General features: G+C 40.3%; 2 protein-coding genes and 1 pseudogene across 2 annotated transcripts; 1 reads left to right on the top strand and 2 right to left on the bottom strand.

Moving 5' to 3' along the window:
- The first annotated feature begins 1040 nt into the window (after positions 1 to 1040).
- LOC101297661 (hexokinase-1-like) lies at positions 1041 to 5018 on the top strand. The gene is made up of 9 exons (XM_004287432.1): positions 1041 to 1482; positions 2202 to 2352; positions 2433 to 2615; positions 2827 to 2901; positions 3033 to 3188; positions 3358 to 3456; positions 3541 to 3671; positions 3852 to 3933; positions 4261 to 5018. Exons 1-9 carry the CDS (start codon positions 1211 to 1213, stop codon positions 4606 to 4608), a joined length of 1497 nt encoding a protein of 498 aa, XP_004287480.1. The 5' UTR covers positions 1041 to 1210; the 3' UTR covers positions 4609 to 5018.
- Positions 5019 to 6282: 1264 nt separating this feature from the next.
- On the bottom strand, positions 6283 to 9412 carry LOC101305010 (receptor-like protein kinase HSL1-like). Its single transcript, XM_004288846.1, has 2 exons — positions 6787 to 9412; positions 6283 to 6698 (listed from the first exon to the last, which is right to left on the bottom strand). Exons 1-2 carry the CDS (start codon positions 9410 to 9412, stop codon positions 6283 to 6285), a joined length of 3042 nt encoding a protein of 1013 aa, XP_004288894.1.
- Positions 9413 to 11670: 2258 nt separating this feature from the next.
- On the bottom strand, positions 11671 to 12636 carry LOC101304711 (annotated as a pseudogene).
- Between the last annotated feature and the right edge of the window lie 5414 nt (positions 12637 to 18050).

Genomic DNA, 18050 nt, shown 5'->3' with positions numbered 1-18050 from the left:
ATCACTGTGCAATTTCTTAATTCAAAGGGCAAATGCTTCAATAATAGAGTAGTACACAATGTGGTCCAAAAATGGTTTCATTGATTTATATACGTAGATTCGAAGCAAAAAGTCAAGAAACTTGTTCGTAGTTTTGGTGTAAGTTGAATGTTTAGTGAACGGTTTCATATCCAACTCTAGCGCCACTTGCCCTCTTCTTTTCAATGATGACTAAGTGCTGATTTGGATTTTAATCAATTTTGGACATTCGAGTTGTGAATTTGAAAATCATCTCAGATTTAACATGTACCATTGCTATTCATTGGGCCCAGCTATTTTAATCCCAAGAGTTGAGAACAATAGACATACACAAAGACGTTACATCAAAAATATTTCTCTTATTCGCTGCTTTTAGAGTATGATTTTACTAATGAAAATCATAATTTTGTTTTCAAGACAAACAAAGCTCGGTTTATGATAATTGTATATTTTATTTTATCAAGTTAAAATTGGATAGACATAAATAATTATTAAATGTGACAACTATTTATTACGTAATCGTAGATTAAATAAAAACGTAACAGATATAATTTATCTGATTCATAATGATATCAAAATCAGATAAACTTATTATCATTTGACACGTAATCAAATACTTAATCTAAATCGGATTAACCAAGTAATTACCTAATCAAACCTCTTAAACCACGTTCTTAGGATCACACACCAAGATCCTTCCCTTTGAAGCATTTAGTTTAGGGATTGGAAGCCAAGAAAACCCAAAATAAAAGAATAAAAATCCCAACTTTACACACATGCATAAGTGAGCCACCACCTCACACGTACCCTTCCTTAAACCTGAAAACTCCAAAACACCATGGAATCAAGTTCGTCCATATAAGCTCTTCCCCCCCCCCCCTCTGACACTGACAGCCCCATTCTCGTCATTTCACTCCCCCATTAGAAAATTGGATAAACCAAATAAAGCTCACTCCTTTCTTTGCTTATATTACTCTCTGCCCCAAATTCTTGCTCCACAATTTTCGTAATTCCATTCCTGTCCCTCATTCCGATCTGGGTTCTTCTTCTTCTTACATTTGTTCACTTCCCAATTCCATGCACTTAAAAAAGCTTCAATCTTTGGGTCAATTTGGATTCAGGGTCCTCTGAAACCGATCAAGATTCGATCTTTTCGAGCCTAATTGCGTGATTTTGACTCAATTTTGTGGGTATGGGGAAGGTGGCGGTGGGGGCGGCGGTGGTGTGCGCGGCGGTGACGTGTGCGGCGGCGGCGCTGCTGGTGCGGCGGAGATTGAAAAGCTCGAGGAGGTGGGCCCGGGCGATGGCGATATTGAAGGAGTTTGAGGAGAAGTGTGACACGCCGATTGGGAAGCTCCGGCAGGTGGCTGACGCCATGACAGTGGAGATGCACGCCGGGCTGGCGTCAGAGGGCGGCAGCAAGCTTAAGATGCTCATCAGCTATGTTGATAACCTCCCCACTGGGTATGCAAAGCTTTTATATCACCCGCCCTGGTTTTAGTTGAGAAAGACTTGTAATTTGAGGTTTTGGTTTTGCTTGGTTTTGTTTGAATCGGTGGTTTTAATTGTTTGTTGTTTTTATATGTGTAAAGATTTTGAGCTTGTTTTGGTCTTTGTTTCTTGAAGTGGGTTGTGTTTGTGTTGCATGATTCTGTATTGGGTCTACTGTCTATGTTTTCATCTTTTACTGCTTCTAGTTTTGAGTTTTGACTAGTATCACCTTTGCTCTTTGCATCTTTTTTTTATGTGTGGTAATCTAGTTCTCCTTTACTGTTTTACCAATTTGCATCTGGATATTGGTTGTAGGATAGGAAAGTTTGCTTTTGAATGCTGGACACATATGAATTCGTTTTGTGAATTTAAAATGATGTAGTTGTAGAGTAATGAACTGGGAGTTCAGTTAACAGACTTGGAAAGTTTGCGAATTTGGACTTTATTGTTTGCTTATTAGTGCGGCTGTGTTATGTCACAACTCGAGTACCATGTTTAGTGTTCTTCTAGACTTCTGCTGTATATTCAACTGTGGCGCAGCAGGGCATAGTGAAATTGTTGGATATGATTTTGTAATCCGTAATATAGATACCAAGTTCATATCTTCTAGCTCATACACTAGCTGAATAGCTGATTGTCGGGTCCTATTGAAAGCATAGCTCAGTCCCCTTACTTTTCTCTTTAATTTTCAGGGATGAGAAAGGACTATTTTATGCATTAGACCTTGGTGGGACAAATTTCCGTGTCCTGCGCGTACAGCTTGGTGGGAAAGAAAAGCGTGTTATTAAACAAGAATTTGACGAAGTTTCAATTCCACCACATTTGATGACTGGGACTTCAGAAGTTAGTATTTCTTTAAGTAATCTATCAATGCCTAAGTTGTTTGTACTTGAAATTAATGTCATTATTTGGTTTGGTTTCAGGGATTATTTGATTTTATTGCTGAAGCACTAGCAAAATTTGTGGCTACTGAAGGAGAAGGTTTTCATCCTGCACCTGGTAGACTAAGGGAGCTGGGTTTTACCTTCTCATTTCCCGTGTGGCAAACATCAATTGCATCAGGAACCCTTATCAAGTGGACAAAAGGATTCAGTATTGAAGATGCGGTAAGTCTTAATTACTTTTGACACTTCCTGCTGTATTGACTTTGCTACTTTTTGTCTTTAATTAGTTATGTAGGTGAACAGAATTCGATTCATAATCTTTTTAAGCATAAACTCTACCTAAATGTTCTTTTATCATTGAATATTAAATCCATTTGAGTGAATATCATGGGGTGTCCTCTTGTGACAGTTTCTCTTTGCTTATATGATGCAGGTTGAGCAAGATGTGGTGGCAGAGCTCACCAAATCAGTGGAAAAAATTGGCCTGGATATGCGTGTTACAGCTTTGGTAAGTCCAATATAGTTTGTTATTTCAACAGCTCTGTTTTGTCTGCTTTGCTTTGAGAGCTGATTTACACCTGGTTAATGTTTTATTGCTAAATCTGTTTTGGAAAATCCTAACTTCCCAGGCTGATGCAGGTCAATGATACAATTGGGACATTAGCTGGAGGTAGGTACCACAATCCGCATGTAATTGCTGCTGTCATTTTGGGCACCGGAACAAATGCGGCTTATGTAGAACGTGCACATGCGATTCCAAAATGGCATGGTCTTCTACCTAAATCAGGAGAGATGGTTAGTATATGATCTGCTATCAAAGTTAAGGGAATTATGGTTCATTCACAATGTCTCAATATCGATGGCCCTTACCTTCTGGGAAAGCAAAATTTACGTTGATGCCTGGTGCCATGGTTACATTCTATCCACTTAGAGCAGAGCTGATCATTTTTACTTTCATGAATAGGTAATCAACATGGAGTGGGGTAACTTTCGTTCATCACACCTTCCCCATACAGAATATGATCAAGCCCTTGATGCTGAGAGTTTGAACCCTGGAGAGCAGGTAACTACGAAGTTATCTTTACATGTTTGACTTTGGTAGATGGCTTGATCTAGATTTGACCAGGGCTTTTGTTTTGTTCTACAGATCTTTGAGAAGATTATTTCTGGGATGTACTTAGGAGACATTGTGCGCAGAGTTTTGTTGAAGATGGCTGAAGAAGCTGCCTTTTTTGGTGATACTGTTCCACACAAACTGAAAATTCCCTTCGTATTAAGGTATATGCAATACTTGTGACTGATTGTTTGGCCTAAACCCTGTATTTTGTGGCAGTGGCAACTTCTTTTATCATTTATTCAGCTTCAAGTATGTATAGGCTTTCTGCAGCTGTTTTATTGAACCCATTTGTAAGTGCGGGTAAGTGTTAGCGAGTCTTTACGTTGCTGTAATATGTGCAGGACTCCCGACATGTCCGCAATGCATCATGACTCATCTCCGGATCTGAGAGTGGTTGGGAGCAAACTGAAGGATATCTTAGAGGTAATTTACTCCAAATCTTTGATGAAATCATCACCTTACTATTTTGCCTTGCACTTTACTTTAATTGTTATTACCTTTTCTAGCACCATTTCCATTTTGAGAGGGTCAGCAAAGTGAAACAAGAAGGTTGAAATGCCTATGTTTTTCATCAAATCACCAGTTCTGAGTGCACACATGATAGATCATGCTTTTGTCGTTGACATTGTTATACTCGAACATACAATTCTAAGAGCAACTATAATTCCTGTTTTATCTTTTAAGTTCTTTCCAAGTCAATGTCAAGACAGCAGAATGAGTTTTGGTTTTTGAATTGTCAACAATTGTCAGATCTCCAATACGTCACTGAAAGTGAGAAAGGCCGTTGTGGCGTTATGTGACATAGTTGCCACTCGTGGAGCCCGCCTCTCCGCTGCTGGGATCCTGGGAGTCCTTAAGAAGTTGGGTAGAGACACGGTAAAGGATGGAGAGAAGCACAAGTCAGTGGTAGCATTGGATGGTGGCTTGTTTGAGCACTACACTGAATTCCGAGTCTGCATGGAGAGTACTCTTGATGAGTTGTTGGGTGATGATGTCGCCGAGCACATATCTGTTGAGCACTCAAATGATGGGTCCGGAATTGGAGCTGCTCTCCTGGCAGCCTCTCACTCCCATTACCTTGGGGTAGAGGATTCGTAAAATAGTCGAGACCAGGGTAGATGAATGAAGCGTGACATTCTCAAATTTTTGTATATTTTTTTTCGCTTTCCCTTTGCCTTTACACAACTTGCTTCGGAACAGTTGGAGCTGCTCTGAGCTCCTATTCCGAATGATGTTGCATCCAATCCTTAATTTATGGTCCATTGAGCTTGTTATTCTCAAAGGATCATAAATGGCAATTGGAGTTTTAAGTTGGCTAAAGCCTTTAGAGTCTTAGCCTGTTGTTTTGCTCCTTTCTGGGTGCGTAGGCTTTGTGTTGGTACAAGTGTATAAGATCATTTCAGCTGGATCACATAATAAAATGGGGGAATGTAAACTGAGTAGTCATCTTTTGCGGAATATTCTCTCTCATTCTCTATTAATAAAACAGGAGTTTTACTGGCTACCAGAATCCTTTTTCGTTTCTTTTTCCTTTGCTGTTGGAGATTCTGTTGGTATGGAACCTGCATCATATAGTCTGAAACGGTCACAGTACAGTGCTCATCTGTTAAGGGATCTCAATGTACATATGCAACTCTTAAACTGCCAACATGCGTCTTATCAGTCCTACGTAAACAATCTAGCATACTAGCCTACATTTTTTTTTTTTAAATTAAAGGTGGGCATATAACCTATTGTAATAATAGTCGTAAGCCAGAATTACACTGATACAGACCCTGAAAGTGATTTACATACCATTACATTGTATATTTCCGCTCATCTAAAGTGAGCCTAGCAAACTATAATATTACTTTACATAGAGATAATTTTGCATAAAAACTTTCGTTGCCAAGACACTTAATTACGGTGCGTCAGAAGGTTTAACTATTTAGATGTAAAAGAAACATCATAACATACAGACACAAAAACCTACCCTAAGATTCTAGGAAAATTATTAATTAGCAAAAACCTACCCTATGATTCCTAGAAACCTAGGAAAATTATTGGAAATAAATTAGCAAAACTAATTTAAAATCCTAGAGGCCCAAAAACCAGACGGGCTTAGGAAAACTAGAAGGACTAAATAGAAAAACCCTATCCGCCGCCGTTCATCCGCCGCTTCACAAAGTCGTCACCTACCCTCTTTCGGCCAGCACCTCTCTTCCTCATCACACCCGGCCACCACCCTTAGATGGGTTTCTGTTCCCCTCCTCCCTAGAACAAAGCGCCGCCGCTCCCACTTTTCCCACTGCTCGTCATGGCGTACCTCGCTCTACACGGTGAACAGAAGCTTCGCTCCCTGCACCTGACTTTCAGCCGGAGCCCATCTCTCATAGCCCGTCCGACGACCAAGCGCCGCTTTAGTCTTATATCCCCTTTTATTGGTGCCAAATCTTGTGATTTTCAAAATGTTCAACATGAACTTGTCGTTCAACATTTTGAAAATCACAAGATTTGGCAGGCCAATTTTGAAAATCACAAGCTCTTAAGTTGCATATGTACATTGAGATCCCTCAACAACAGAGGAGCACTGTACTGTGACCGTTTCAGACTGTATATGAGTATCTGAAACGGTCACGGTACAGTGCTCATCTGTTAAGGGATCTCAATGTACATATGCAACTCTTAAACTGCCTACATGCGTCTTATATCAGTCCTACGTAAACAATCTAGCATACTAGCCTACCTGCTCGTCTTATATCCCCTTTTATTGGTGTCATCTTCTGTGAATTATCACACATTCGTTGCCAAACCATCTTGATCTTCCAAAACCCTCTCTCGCCTTGAATTCTTGAGGAGAGGAGCAGCGGCATTCCCGGTCTTTTCCCTTCGAACTGGTGCAGGACAGGTTTCTTTTAAGATACGCAGAACCTCCTTCATAGAAGGCCTGTTAGAAGGATTTTTCTCAGTGCACATTATGCCGAGTTTGAAGACAGCATTCATTTCATCCATGTAACAAGGTTCTTTGACGTCCTGGTCCAGAGCATCGCCGAAAGGTTTGCCTTCTTGAGCATGTCGCCACGCCCATTCGGCAAGAGAAGTGTGTTCATCACCTTCATTGGGTTCTCTACCAGTTGTCAACTCGAGCAGGATGACCCCGAAACTGTATACGTCAATCTTCTCATTCACTCTTGTGGAATGTGCGTATTCTGCATTCAAATTGAAAATAGAAGTTTAACTAAACTTGCTCACATTTCTCAGGAACTAACTTGAGCATTTGTGTGTATAGGTTATTACCTGGAGCCATGTAGCCAAAGGAACCGGCAACAGCTGACATTGTGGCAAGGTCTCCTTGCTTGACTAACATCTTGGCAAGGCCAAAATCTGCTATTTTCGCGTTGAAATCAGAATCCAACAGAATGTTACTTGATTTCACGTCTCGATGAATAATGGGTTGATCATAGTCATGATGCATATAACAGAGGCCCTTAGCAGCTCCCACTGCAATCTGCAACCTCTTAGGCCAGTCCAGGACAACATGATGAACTGAACTTGAGAGGTTGGATAGGGATGATCTGTTTTTCTTGTGCAACCATCGGTCTAGGGTGCGATTGTCTGAGTACTCATATACAAGAAGTTTCGAACTCTCACTGGAAATGCAGCACATCAGCTTCACTATATTGGCATGTCGAATTGAGCTCAGTATCTTGACTTCTGCAAGAAACTGTTTTTCAAGCCCATCCTCCATGTTATTCTTGTTGGTCCAAATCCTCTTTACAGCTACAACATCACCTGTACAATTCACAGGTACACGATAAACCTTCCCTGATCCACCACTTCCAATCACATTGCCTTCTGTCAACCCTGCCAAGATTTTTGATAAGGTGAAATTGCACCTCTGAAATGAAGTGAGTTTCCAGTCTGCGTGTGATCCATCCTTCTTTCTCCTGTATCCACTAACAAAGAAGACTAATAAGAACAGAACCAACAGGAACAACACCGTGCTTAGACTTAAGATCAAAGCTAGAGACCGATTTGAAATCTTGCTGGAGGTTGGTGATCTAGAACATATATTGACATTATAACCACTGGTGCTTGCACATAGACCAGTATTGTTCAAGAAGCTTCTCTCATTCGCAGAGTTTTCAAGTGAAGTTGGTATCTCGCCAGTGAGGAGATTTGAAGACAGGTTTAAATTGTTGAGTTTCAGAATGGCAAGTTGATTTGGAATCTCGCCAGAAAATTGGTTTTCTGAAAGGTCCAACTCAGTAAGAGATGGCAAAACACCAAGTTTCTCTGGAATTGGTCCGGAGAGTTGATTTCTGCTCAGATCAAGAATGTTTAGTGACTCCCATGATACAATATCTGATGGAAGTGGCCCGCTAAGCCGATTCTGATGAAGGAGAAGACTCGACAAGCTCGGAAGAGTAGTTAATTCCTGAGGAATAGTGCCATTCAAGAGGTTGTTACCAGCATCAAAAACTTGCAGCTTCTTGCAGGAAGACACCCCTCTTGGAATCTGTCCTGAAAACTTGTTGTCAGCTATTTCCACCCTTTGAAGATTATATGACATCTTCTCAGGAAGCTCACCCGTAAGTGAATTGTTTCTCATCAGCACATAACTCAAGTTCAATGCATTCCACATACCACTAGGAATGTCCCCAGATAACTTGTTATCATAAACTGTGACTGTCATCAGACTATCACAATTTTCAAGAGAGCTCGGTAGCCCCCCAGTGAGACTATTCTCATAAGCAACAACTCCCACAAGCTTACCATTTTTACACAAACCGTCTGGCAGCTTCCCGGTAAGCCTATTCACCGAAACCTGGAAGTCTTCAAGCAGCGAATGCTTACCAAGCTCTGGAGGAATTGTACCGGACAAGTTCATGTTGAACATTTTGAAAATCACAAGATTTGGCAGGAGGCCAATTTCCTCTGGAATCTCACCTGAAATACCACCATTGTAGAACAAACTCATGTCTGTCAACTTAGTAAGGTTTCCGAAACCTTGTGGTATTGGCCCTGTGAAATTGTTCTCTGAGATGTCGATGATGGTCAAATTGAATGCTTCAACCACTTGAGGAATCTCCCCTGAAAGTCTGTTCTTGAAGAGATAGATAATGCTCAAATGCTTCAACAGTAACAGACCAGTTGGTATTTTCCCGCTCAAGTTGTTTATCGACATATCCAATTTTTCAAGTGCTTCCATTTCTCCAATAGACTCCGGTATCTCTCCTATCAAATTCGCTTCGCGAATAATCAATATCTTCATCTTTTTGAACTTGGTGAATTCAAAAGGCAGCTTCCATGGCGCCATGTCGGGAAGCCAAGAGAGCCAGAGGAACTCAAGGTTGGAGAGGTTACCAATTTCTGCAGGGACAGAGCCGTTGAACTGGTTCATGTATAAATGCAAAGTTGTCAGCTCCTGCAACTTCCCAATAGACGCAGGAATGTCACCGGAGAAGTTGTTGCCGGCGAGAATGAGCGTCTGCAGCTTAGGCAATCTGTCGATGTCATCAGGAATAGTTCCCACAAAGTAGTTCTGCGACAGGTCCAAGTACTCTAACTTGGAGCAGTTGTAGAGAGACAAGGGAAAATCTCCCGGGAGGTAGTTATCACCAAGGTCAAGGTGTGTGAGGTTGTTGAGGTCACAAATGAAGGACGGAACTTGAAGGGTGAGGTTTACGTTGTAGAGAACTAATCCGGTAACGGAGTTCTCGGTGCAGGTGATCTCTGGCCAGCTACAGTGGGAGCTAGAGTTTGATGATGAAGTCCAATGGCTGAGGGCTGGTGGTGATAGCCAATATGACTTTAACTTAAGCAGGACTACTCGTTCCTTGTCTTGAAGGGACTGAGAGTTGGCATGGATGAGGAAGGTGAAGAAGAGAAGGGTGTATAGACAAGGTTTAGGTGTTGTCATTTGGGTATGGAGGTCTGAACTATGAGGATGGATGATTCAGAACAAAACAAGATAGGAACTTATAATCAAATCATGGATTAATTACATATTACCCCCCGAACTAAGGAGGCGTTTTCATTTTCATACCCAAGTATGAAATTCTAACGTTTGGGTACCCGAACTATGCTCCGTTTAACATATTCGTTAAGGAAGGTATCGATTGTAGGTGATATACGGGCTATGGGCTCGAGCTAGGCGGCAGATTCGATATTATCTCCTGCATGATTTCTCTTTGGGTGCATTATTTTCTGGGTTGAAGTGTTTTGGATCTGAGGTTTTAAATTTCAAATTGGAAGATGATTTTTGGTAGTCATGCCGGAAGTAAAGGTTGTAGAGGCGGCAACGGCGGTGGTGAGGTTGTTGATGGTCGAATTGATTTCTTAGTCTAGTCAAAACCATATTGAAGCACCTTTCCAGCTGTTCAGCCAAGCGACGTCGACATCAAAGATGAGGTTGTTCAGGTGAAGCACTGAAGCAGAAGAAGAGAAAACGGATTAGGTAAAGGGTAGGACGAGGGTCTTATAATTATAGTTTTTTTATTTGTTTAATCTGAGTTGTATCGCCACATCATTAGATAATGGAAAACTCAGCAATTAACTGCCACATGACCAACTAACAGAGTTTTTTGACGGAGCTTAGTTCGGGTATCCAAACGTTAGAATTTCATATTTGGGTATGAAAATGAAAACGTCTCCATAGTTCGGGGGGGGGGGTAATCATTTTAAGAGGTGTGAAAGCAGTACAGAGGTGCGGAAATTTGGAGGTGAATAGCATCATTGAAGGGTCATCCTGACATTTGGCAATTTTAGTGGAAGACCTGGAAAAATTCTGTGCCTATCAGTTAGCTGTTAAATTTTGTTTTTGCTCAATTTGCAAGCAAGAAAATTGTTTTATAGATCAACCAGTTGACTTGATCTTATTGTATTGCTGCTTCGGAGACAACCACGTGCGTAATTACCAAGTAATTTCCAGGATATAGACAAAATAATATATATTATTATTTCAAGTTAGATGCATAAACTATTACGAGCCGACCATAACCAATAATGTTAAATTGAACCACATCTCAGGAAACTATTTATATCTCACTTTACGTGCTTATGTGATATATGCACGTTATCTAATTAGCTGACACGTAAAATTGATTCTAGGTGGTTTCTTAAAATGTGGTACATTTGATATTATTCATTACGAGTATTGTGTTAAATTAATTAAATGATGTTAAATTCACATCACTTAATATTAATTGTACAAACATAGTTGAGAGTAATGTTCTAGATCGGAAATGTAGTAAGAGACTAAGGTGACGAAAGAGTAACGTTAAGGTTATGCAAGATGGCATTTGAAGCTTCCGTGAAGGGGGCTTAACTGGTAGAATGTGAACAGAGAATGCCATTGTTGAACGAAGACCAGAGAAAGCAAGTGTGTTTTGTGATTGAAGACTTTGACTCGGTTTGTTTATGTTTTGGTATTTTGTTCCCTATTTTCTTTCCCAAAGTTATGATTCCATTGGTCTCTGAATAGAATTTCGAGCACGTAAGATTGTTCAGTGATTCTGACGTGAAGAGAAAAAATGGGGGGAGTGGTTGTGTAGAAGCAGATGGGATTGGAAAACTAAGGGGTTCTGGATGGATAGGTGAAAGGTGGGTTGGGTACTTGTCCCAATTGTCAAGACTAACCCATCCATTGGGCTAGGGGTGCTTGATTTGAAGGTGGGTTATCATGTTTGTTTGTTATTACTTTGCTATCTTCCGGAAGAACTACATGTTCAATTGATGTCAACTGTCTGTGATAAGAGAAGAATAGTAGTGTGCTTGACTAAACCGCAAGGCACAAACTACTCCCCTCATTGTATTCCTTTTTGGTCGCTTTCCAAACTGTGCACGCATGCAGTGGTGCAGGGGTGACATTTCTTATGAAATAGAAACTGGTTGGTATGGGATAGATTTTGGATTCATTTTGTATGATTTTTCGAAAGAATTACAGAAATAGGGCTGTGTATTTAGAAAGAGGTTTGTGCACATAGAATTACTCCTAGTGAACAGAGGAAATGTGACCCTATGACACAATGCCCCAATGGTATTAGAAAGCCAGTACGAAAACTCAGTTAAACATTCCATTCCAGAACAAAAAAAGGCAAACCATCATCGCATTCAGAAGCAGCAGTAATAACTAGGCTTCACTACTTGAAACTATAATACCAACTCACAACAACATTATTACTTCGTCGAACCAGCTTGTTGTTCTTCAAGTGACACATTGTTGAGGCGCTCCAGAGCCACAATGAGTGCTTGGGTGCCCAAATTGCCTTCACCATGAGCCTTGAGGGACAAGTAAAGCTGCTGAGCCAATGCCAAACCCGGCAGAGCCAGCCCCATGTTCTGGCACTCCTTCAAACAAATCCCCAAGTCCTTCACAAAGTGATTCACATAGAATCCCGGCTCGAGACCCCTCTTCAAAATCCTCCCTCTATACAAATCCAACGATCTAGACCCGGCCGCCCCGACCGAGATTGCCTTCAGGAACAAGCCCACATTGAGCCCAGACTTGTGTGCAAACATCATGCCCTCTACTAGTCCCAACATTGTCGAACATATAATGGTCTGGTTCGCTAGCTCCGCGAACTGGCCCTTCCCAGGGGAACCCATGTAATTAACCTTACCCATGAGGGCAAAAAGGGGAATTAACTTATTGACGAAGCTCCCGTCCCCCGCCCGCGAGAATCGCCAAGGTTCCGTTTTTCGCGCCGATGTCTTCGCCGGTGACGGGCGCGTCGATCGAGGAGCAGTTTTTCACGGCGGCGGACTGGGAGATCTCGACGGCGAGGGAGGGCTCGGAGGTGGTCATGTCGAGGAGGACGGAGCGGACGTCGGAGGGGTAGCCGACGATGGTGAAGACGACGTCGGATTGGGCGGCGACGGCGCGTGGGGAGTCGGCGAGCTTGGCGCCCAAGTCGAGGAGAGGCTGGGCTTTGGAGATGGTGCGGTTGAAGACGGTGAGAGTGTAGCCGGCTTTGAGGAGGTGGCCGCACATGGACAGGCCATGACGCCGGTGCCGATCCAGCCCACGCGGGTGGTTGAGGGGCTGAAGGCGGCGTCGGCGGTGGACATGGTGCGGCGGAGGAGAGCGGCGAGGAAGTGATGGGAGAGTGGAGGAAGGAGTGGAGGTGAAATGCGTTTACACATACTTTATACACCCAGCAACTTCACGTTTTAGGTGTGTTCTGGAATGTACAGAGTACATTGAGTACTTTGGGTGTCTGGAGAACGTGTCAATCAGCGATTGGGACGTGTAAATTACTTCCCCGTCTGGCTCCGTCGTCCGCATTAAACGCGTGAGGTGCGTGGCTTCGGTAACTTCCCTCCGCGATCCACGATATGGAGGTGGGTAACTTCATTCATGATGAATGACCAGTCGAGAGGTGTGTTGAATGGGGTAAGACCCGAAATCAAATCTACGATTTCTCATGAGGGGTCATCTGGGTCTGAGAGTGATTGCCGGAACGGCTGGGGTACGCCTTTCTCATACCATCGAATCTGTTCCCGAACCGCGTATCCGATCGATCTGTCCCCATTCTTTCCTTTGTTTAAGGTAAGTTCATCTATACGTGTATAAATCTGATTGTTCCTTTTATGGGTTCTGCAGTGTAACGGGAGCATCAATTACATTGTCCTAGATTATGGATTTATGATTTAATTAAGAGAAAATTAGATAAAAATAAAAAATACTAGACATCTTTTAAGATAAATTCATACATATTTTTATTTCATTTTACACCCATTCTACATAAGCAAACTTACTATATAGAGCATATGTCTATGATTAATAGTTTTCTTCATTTTTTAGTTTCTCTAATTTGCCATTCAGATGATATAAAGCTAAATTTGGTATCTTTCTCAATTTTAGCATCAATTTGAAACTCAAATATTGAGCTAAAATTTAGTTGGATTTAACTTTATCATAATCAATTACATTCTTTAATTTCTTACCTTGAGTGTATATATATGTTATATATAGAAGTATGTCATTTATAATATGATTCTTTTCATTCTTAAGCTCACATTTGGTGTCTCTCTACATAGTCGAAAAATGTCTGATTGTAAGGTACATGTTCTTGTTCTTTGATTAATTTTCTTCTTTTTAGGTATATTATTATATCATTTCTCATCATGATCAAAAGAACATTTACATTTCTAATGTACCTATTAAGTAGGACATGATATGATAATATACATAAAAAGAAGAAACCCAAAATTGGGTTTAGGGTATAGGGTTAAGTTAATAGGGTTTAGGGTATAGGGTTAGAGTATAGGTTTAGAGTATAGGGTATAGGGTATAGGGTTTAGGGTATAGGGTTTAGGGCATGGGGCTTAGGGCTTACGGTAACACTATAAAATTTCTTCTTTTTAATCTAATAATCAGATATCTTATTTATATTATATTTTACTTTATGTATAGATCATAGAATGTATTCATTTCACCTAGATTTTTTCATAAAAATAAAGAAAACCGCATGATTCATGCAAATGGATTGAAAAATGTTAGTGTTAAAAGAAAAACTCATAATCAAGGTATTTAAGAAAACATCAATTAAGCTTATTTATTATGTTTATATGTTATAGTTGATTGGTGGCAATTGTGTAAAATTTAGAAAAAATATGACATAATATGTATCATAATTGATACATTTTAGATGTCTATCAGAAAAGAATATTATGTGGGTTTTATTTAAAACCACTCTTCAAAATTAGGTGTATATGAAAATCCCCCTTTAATTAAAGGTTCTATACCGTATATAATGAATCAGTGTATACATCACCGGGTGGGTGTTATTGGATGTGATTAAAATGGCGTAGAAATGAAATCTGCACAAATATCGCAGCTTACGGCCTTGAAGAGATGTCAATGTTATAGTCTTAGGCACCCAAACATTCTGCGGAGCGCATTTTATGCGACCTTTATGGGCTTTTGCGGGAGAGTACTTGTCTTACTGAGAAACGAGTTGCCACTGTAACTGTAAGTACGTTCCCTCTAAACCCCTAAGCCATGTTTCTGATTGTATTTATGTTTTCTGTGTTTGGGAAATTGATAATAATCTTGTGTTTGTGTTTGTCTGTTAGGTAGTACATATTGAGCTTGGCGAAAGGTCATGAGAAACATGTGATTCATAGGGACATTAAGCCAGAAAACTTGTTGCTTCATCATGAGGTATGTATAAGCTGTGCTGCTCTTCTTTTCTTTAGCTCTATATGCTGGTATAGTGGTATATGGATTATATTAAGAGTAGGAAGAGTTTGCTATTTATTAATGTACTGAAATTTGTCCATTACTGTTAGCATTTATTCATTCTGGGTTACATTTCTAAACATTGATTGTTTTGTCCATTTCAAAACTACTTTAGATGTTGATTTTAGTCCCATGGGAGAAGAGGGAACAGATCTAAGATGTTGCTTTTGGACTTGATTATGATGTGTAGTTCACTAGTTCCTAATATGCAATCCAAGCTTCTTTGGACTGATTTTTCAAATTAATCCACCACATTAATCCCCTAGACGTTGCTAGTATTTCAAAATTATTATTATATGGAGGTGAAGCTTGTTATATATGTAATGACCATTAATTAGCTAATTCTTTTTTGATACGGAGAAGGAAATCTTGGTAGGAATAAAATCCACAAATCTGAAATTGTGTTTCTGAGACCAGTTACTATTTTTACTGAAACCGTACAATTTCGTTTTGGAATTTGAAGTGGGTGTCTTCATAAGAATTTCAGTGGACATCTTAAGGATCGTTTCATAATTGGAATCTCCTGAAACGATTTGCGTAGAATTAGTTATGATTTTTCAAAGTTACAAGGTCTGCTCCATAATTTTCTGAAACAACACAAGTACCAAGTTCTTATTAATGTTACTAGCTAGCTTTCTATTCAACCGTGTCTGAAAGCGCCAGTGTTCCAGAACTAGACAGTCCCAGGTACTAAATGGAATCAAGTCCTTTTCTCTTTGGACTTCATACAAATGATTTAAGTAACCATGAAGTTAGCTCTAGGCATTAGTGATTAGTAGTTATGCTGGAAAGTAATTTTATTATTTCTTTTAAATTTGTTTCAAGGGACAATGATCTTTTTTTTGTGTTCCAATTATTTAGTACCAGTCACACCTTCAACTTAAAAAAAAAGTTGGGGTAGAGACACCATTCACATTGTATTGGAGGAAACTCATATGTACAGTCTTTCTTTGTTTTGACAGTGGTACCTTATTATTGCATCAGAGGATTTATTTTGTGGGTACGGAATCAACGTAGAGACAGAGGCTATGTACGGAAATACATCTGATGACAACATTTCCTATGGGGAACGGCACAACATCCTTTTCAATTATTGACATTTCGCTTGAGAAAATTGAACAAACCTCTCTTTTCTTTGATACACTTTGTGTTTAGTTAACTCAGTTTGAGGGAGTAGGAAAACACAAATCACATCCTACAGCCGATTTTCTAGAACAGTTTGTTTCTTGGCCAAATTATGCGGTGATTTTGACAATAGGATACTAGTCTATACATTTGCTTCTATCTTTATGTCATTTATATGTGAATCAAGCAGCAGGTGTAGGATTACACCTTCTGCAGTCTTTGCAGTGACCTTGTATTGAACATATTGTTTTGGTGCAGCATATCTATGTTTTAACTGGACGTATCAGTTTTTAGTTTTAACTGTCTGGATGTATCAAGTTCAAATGGAAGGCATGAATCGCATGTTTAAGGTTAAGAGATTCATAGTTGTAGCCATTTGGTTTAGAGCCTTCAGTAAGACAATAAGACCCACTTCAAAGAATGTTATGTTAATGCTTGAAGTAGTCGTTTAACCAATTAGTTCTATCAAATTTCCCCAATTCATACTATGTTCTTAATTTAATATTGTGCTATTTGGGTTTTTAATACCTAATTCTTGTACGCCTGCTATTGCTTCTAACACTAGTTTGTAATGTTTCAAGGAATCCAAATACGTCCCTTGGTCTCAGAAAACATGAACAACAAATAAAGAATGCACTGAACTCTGAATCACAGCACTGGATAAAAGGTTGCTAATAGCATTTACAGCAAGGACAACACCACCTCAACATCCAAGTATTAACCACCGACTCCATTACCCAGGCACAATTGCATGCGCATAGCAAGTAATAATTAAACATGAACAAGAACATCATCTCTTTATGCAGCCTCTGCAAATTCAACTCTAATTTTACAATAATTAAAAGAGAAAATGCCTTAATGCCCAAATATTTAAAAACTAAAGCCCATTCCAATTAAAATCTTATCCTTGTGCCCATTCCAATGATTGTTGAGAAAAATACTATAATACCCTGTGTAACTACACCACACAAATATTATCTCTTTCTCCTTCAATTTTTTCTAATCTGGTTTTCCTCTCTCTCTCTCTCTCTCTCTCTCTCTCTCTCTCTCTCTCTCTCTTTCTCTGTGCAGCCAAGTCAGCCGGAGATTCGCCGCCGTCCTCTTGCACCGACGAGCTAGTCCGGTTCTCGTCGTTTGCCTCTGCATGCCACCTAGCTCCTCTTCCGTCTTCGTTTAGACTGGGCAGGAGTGCGTCGGGGTTGGGCTGGGTTCGTGCTGAGATCGATGATGGTGCTGCCGGGGCACGCTCGGGGTTCGGCTGGAGTTCGATCCGGGCTGGATCGTGGCTGGGGAAGGGCGCTGCTTGCCGACGTGCGCCGGGGTTTATGGAGGAGGCCGGTGTTCTCATTCTCTTTGGTTGAGGAGGCCGTCGGGGACTGCGACTCATTCTCTTCGGTGGAGGAGGCCGCCGGGGACTGCAACTTGTTCTCTTCGGTGAAGGTGGGTGCCCAGAGAAGAAATCTGGGTGCCCAGTTCATGTCTTTAGTTTTTTTTTTTTTTTTTTTATCCTTACATTTGAATATTAAGGTCAGTAAGTGATTATTAAGAATTGATAAATGATTATTGGGGTCAATAAGTTATTATTTTAGGTTTGTAACCTGATTATTGAGGGTCAATAAGTGATTATTGGGTGATTACTGGGTGTCAGTAACTGAAAATTAAGTGATTACTGGGTGTCAGTAATTGAAAACTAAAAGTTATTGAGGGTCAATAACTGGTTACTGGGGGTCAGTAACTGGTTACTGGGTGTCAGTAATTAATCATTAACTGGTTACTGGGGGTTAGTAACTGGTTATTATGGGTCATTATCTGGTCAGTAACTGGTTATTGGGGGTCAGTAGGGGAAAATCCGGTAATCGGAATCCGGCGGTCAGGGAAAATTCGGTGACCGGAATCCGATGCTCGGGAAAATTCCGGTGACCGGAATCCGGCGGTTGGTGACTGGAGTCCGAGGTTCCGGCCAAGTCTTTTTATATTGAAGAGGTGGGGGCAAAATAGCCTTAAAATAATATGGTTTGTTAAGACTTTAGTAAAAATTTGTGCATTTGAGCATAAAGATTTGTACATTTGGGTATAAAAAGGGTTACCTTATATTGGAATGGGCTAATGCAAAAGATTATCATTGGAATGAGAAATATGAGGTTTGAATTAGTACTAAATGGGCATTTTCCCAATTATTTAACTATAT

The sequence above is a fragment of the Fragaria vesca genome, linkage group LG1, assembly GCF_000184155.1.
Source record: "Fragaria vesca subsp. vesca linkage group LG1, FraVesHawaii_1.0, whole genome shotgun sequence".
Lineage (NCBI taxonomy): Eukaryota > Viridiplantae > Streptophyta > Magnoliopsida > Rosales > Rosaceae > Fragaria > Fragaria vesca.
Note: the sequence above shows the minus strand (reverse complement) of the source record. Positions and strands in the feature narration are given on the sequence as shown.

Excerpts from the sequence above, each read along its gene's own strand:
- LOC101297661 (XM_004287432.1), top strand. The coding sequence starts at position 1,211 with ATGGGGAAGGTGGCGGTGGGGGCGGCGGTGGTGTGCGCGGCGGTGACG. Across the intron at positions 2,616-2,826 it reads GATTCAGTATTGAAGATGCG|GTTGAGCAAGATGTGGTGGC; the intron begins GTAAGTCTTAAT and ends TATATGATGCAG. Across the intron at positions 2,902-3,032 it reads ATATGCGTGTTACAGCTTTG|GTCAATGATACAATTGGGAC; the intron begins GTAAGTCCAATA and ends AGGCTGATGCAG.
- LOC101305010 (XM_004288846.1), bottom strand. The coding sequence starts at position 9,412 with ATGACAACACCTAAACCTTGTCTATACACCCTTCTCTTCTTCACCTTC. Across the intron at positions 6,699-6,786 it reads CTTTGGCTACATGGCTCCAG|AATACGCACATTCCACAAGA; the intron begins GTAATAACCTAT and ends ATTTGAATGCAG.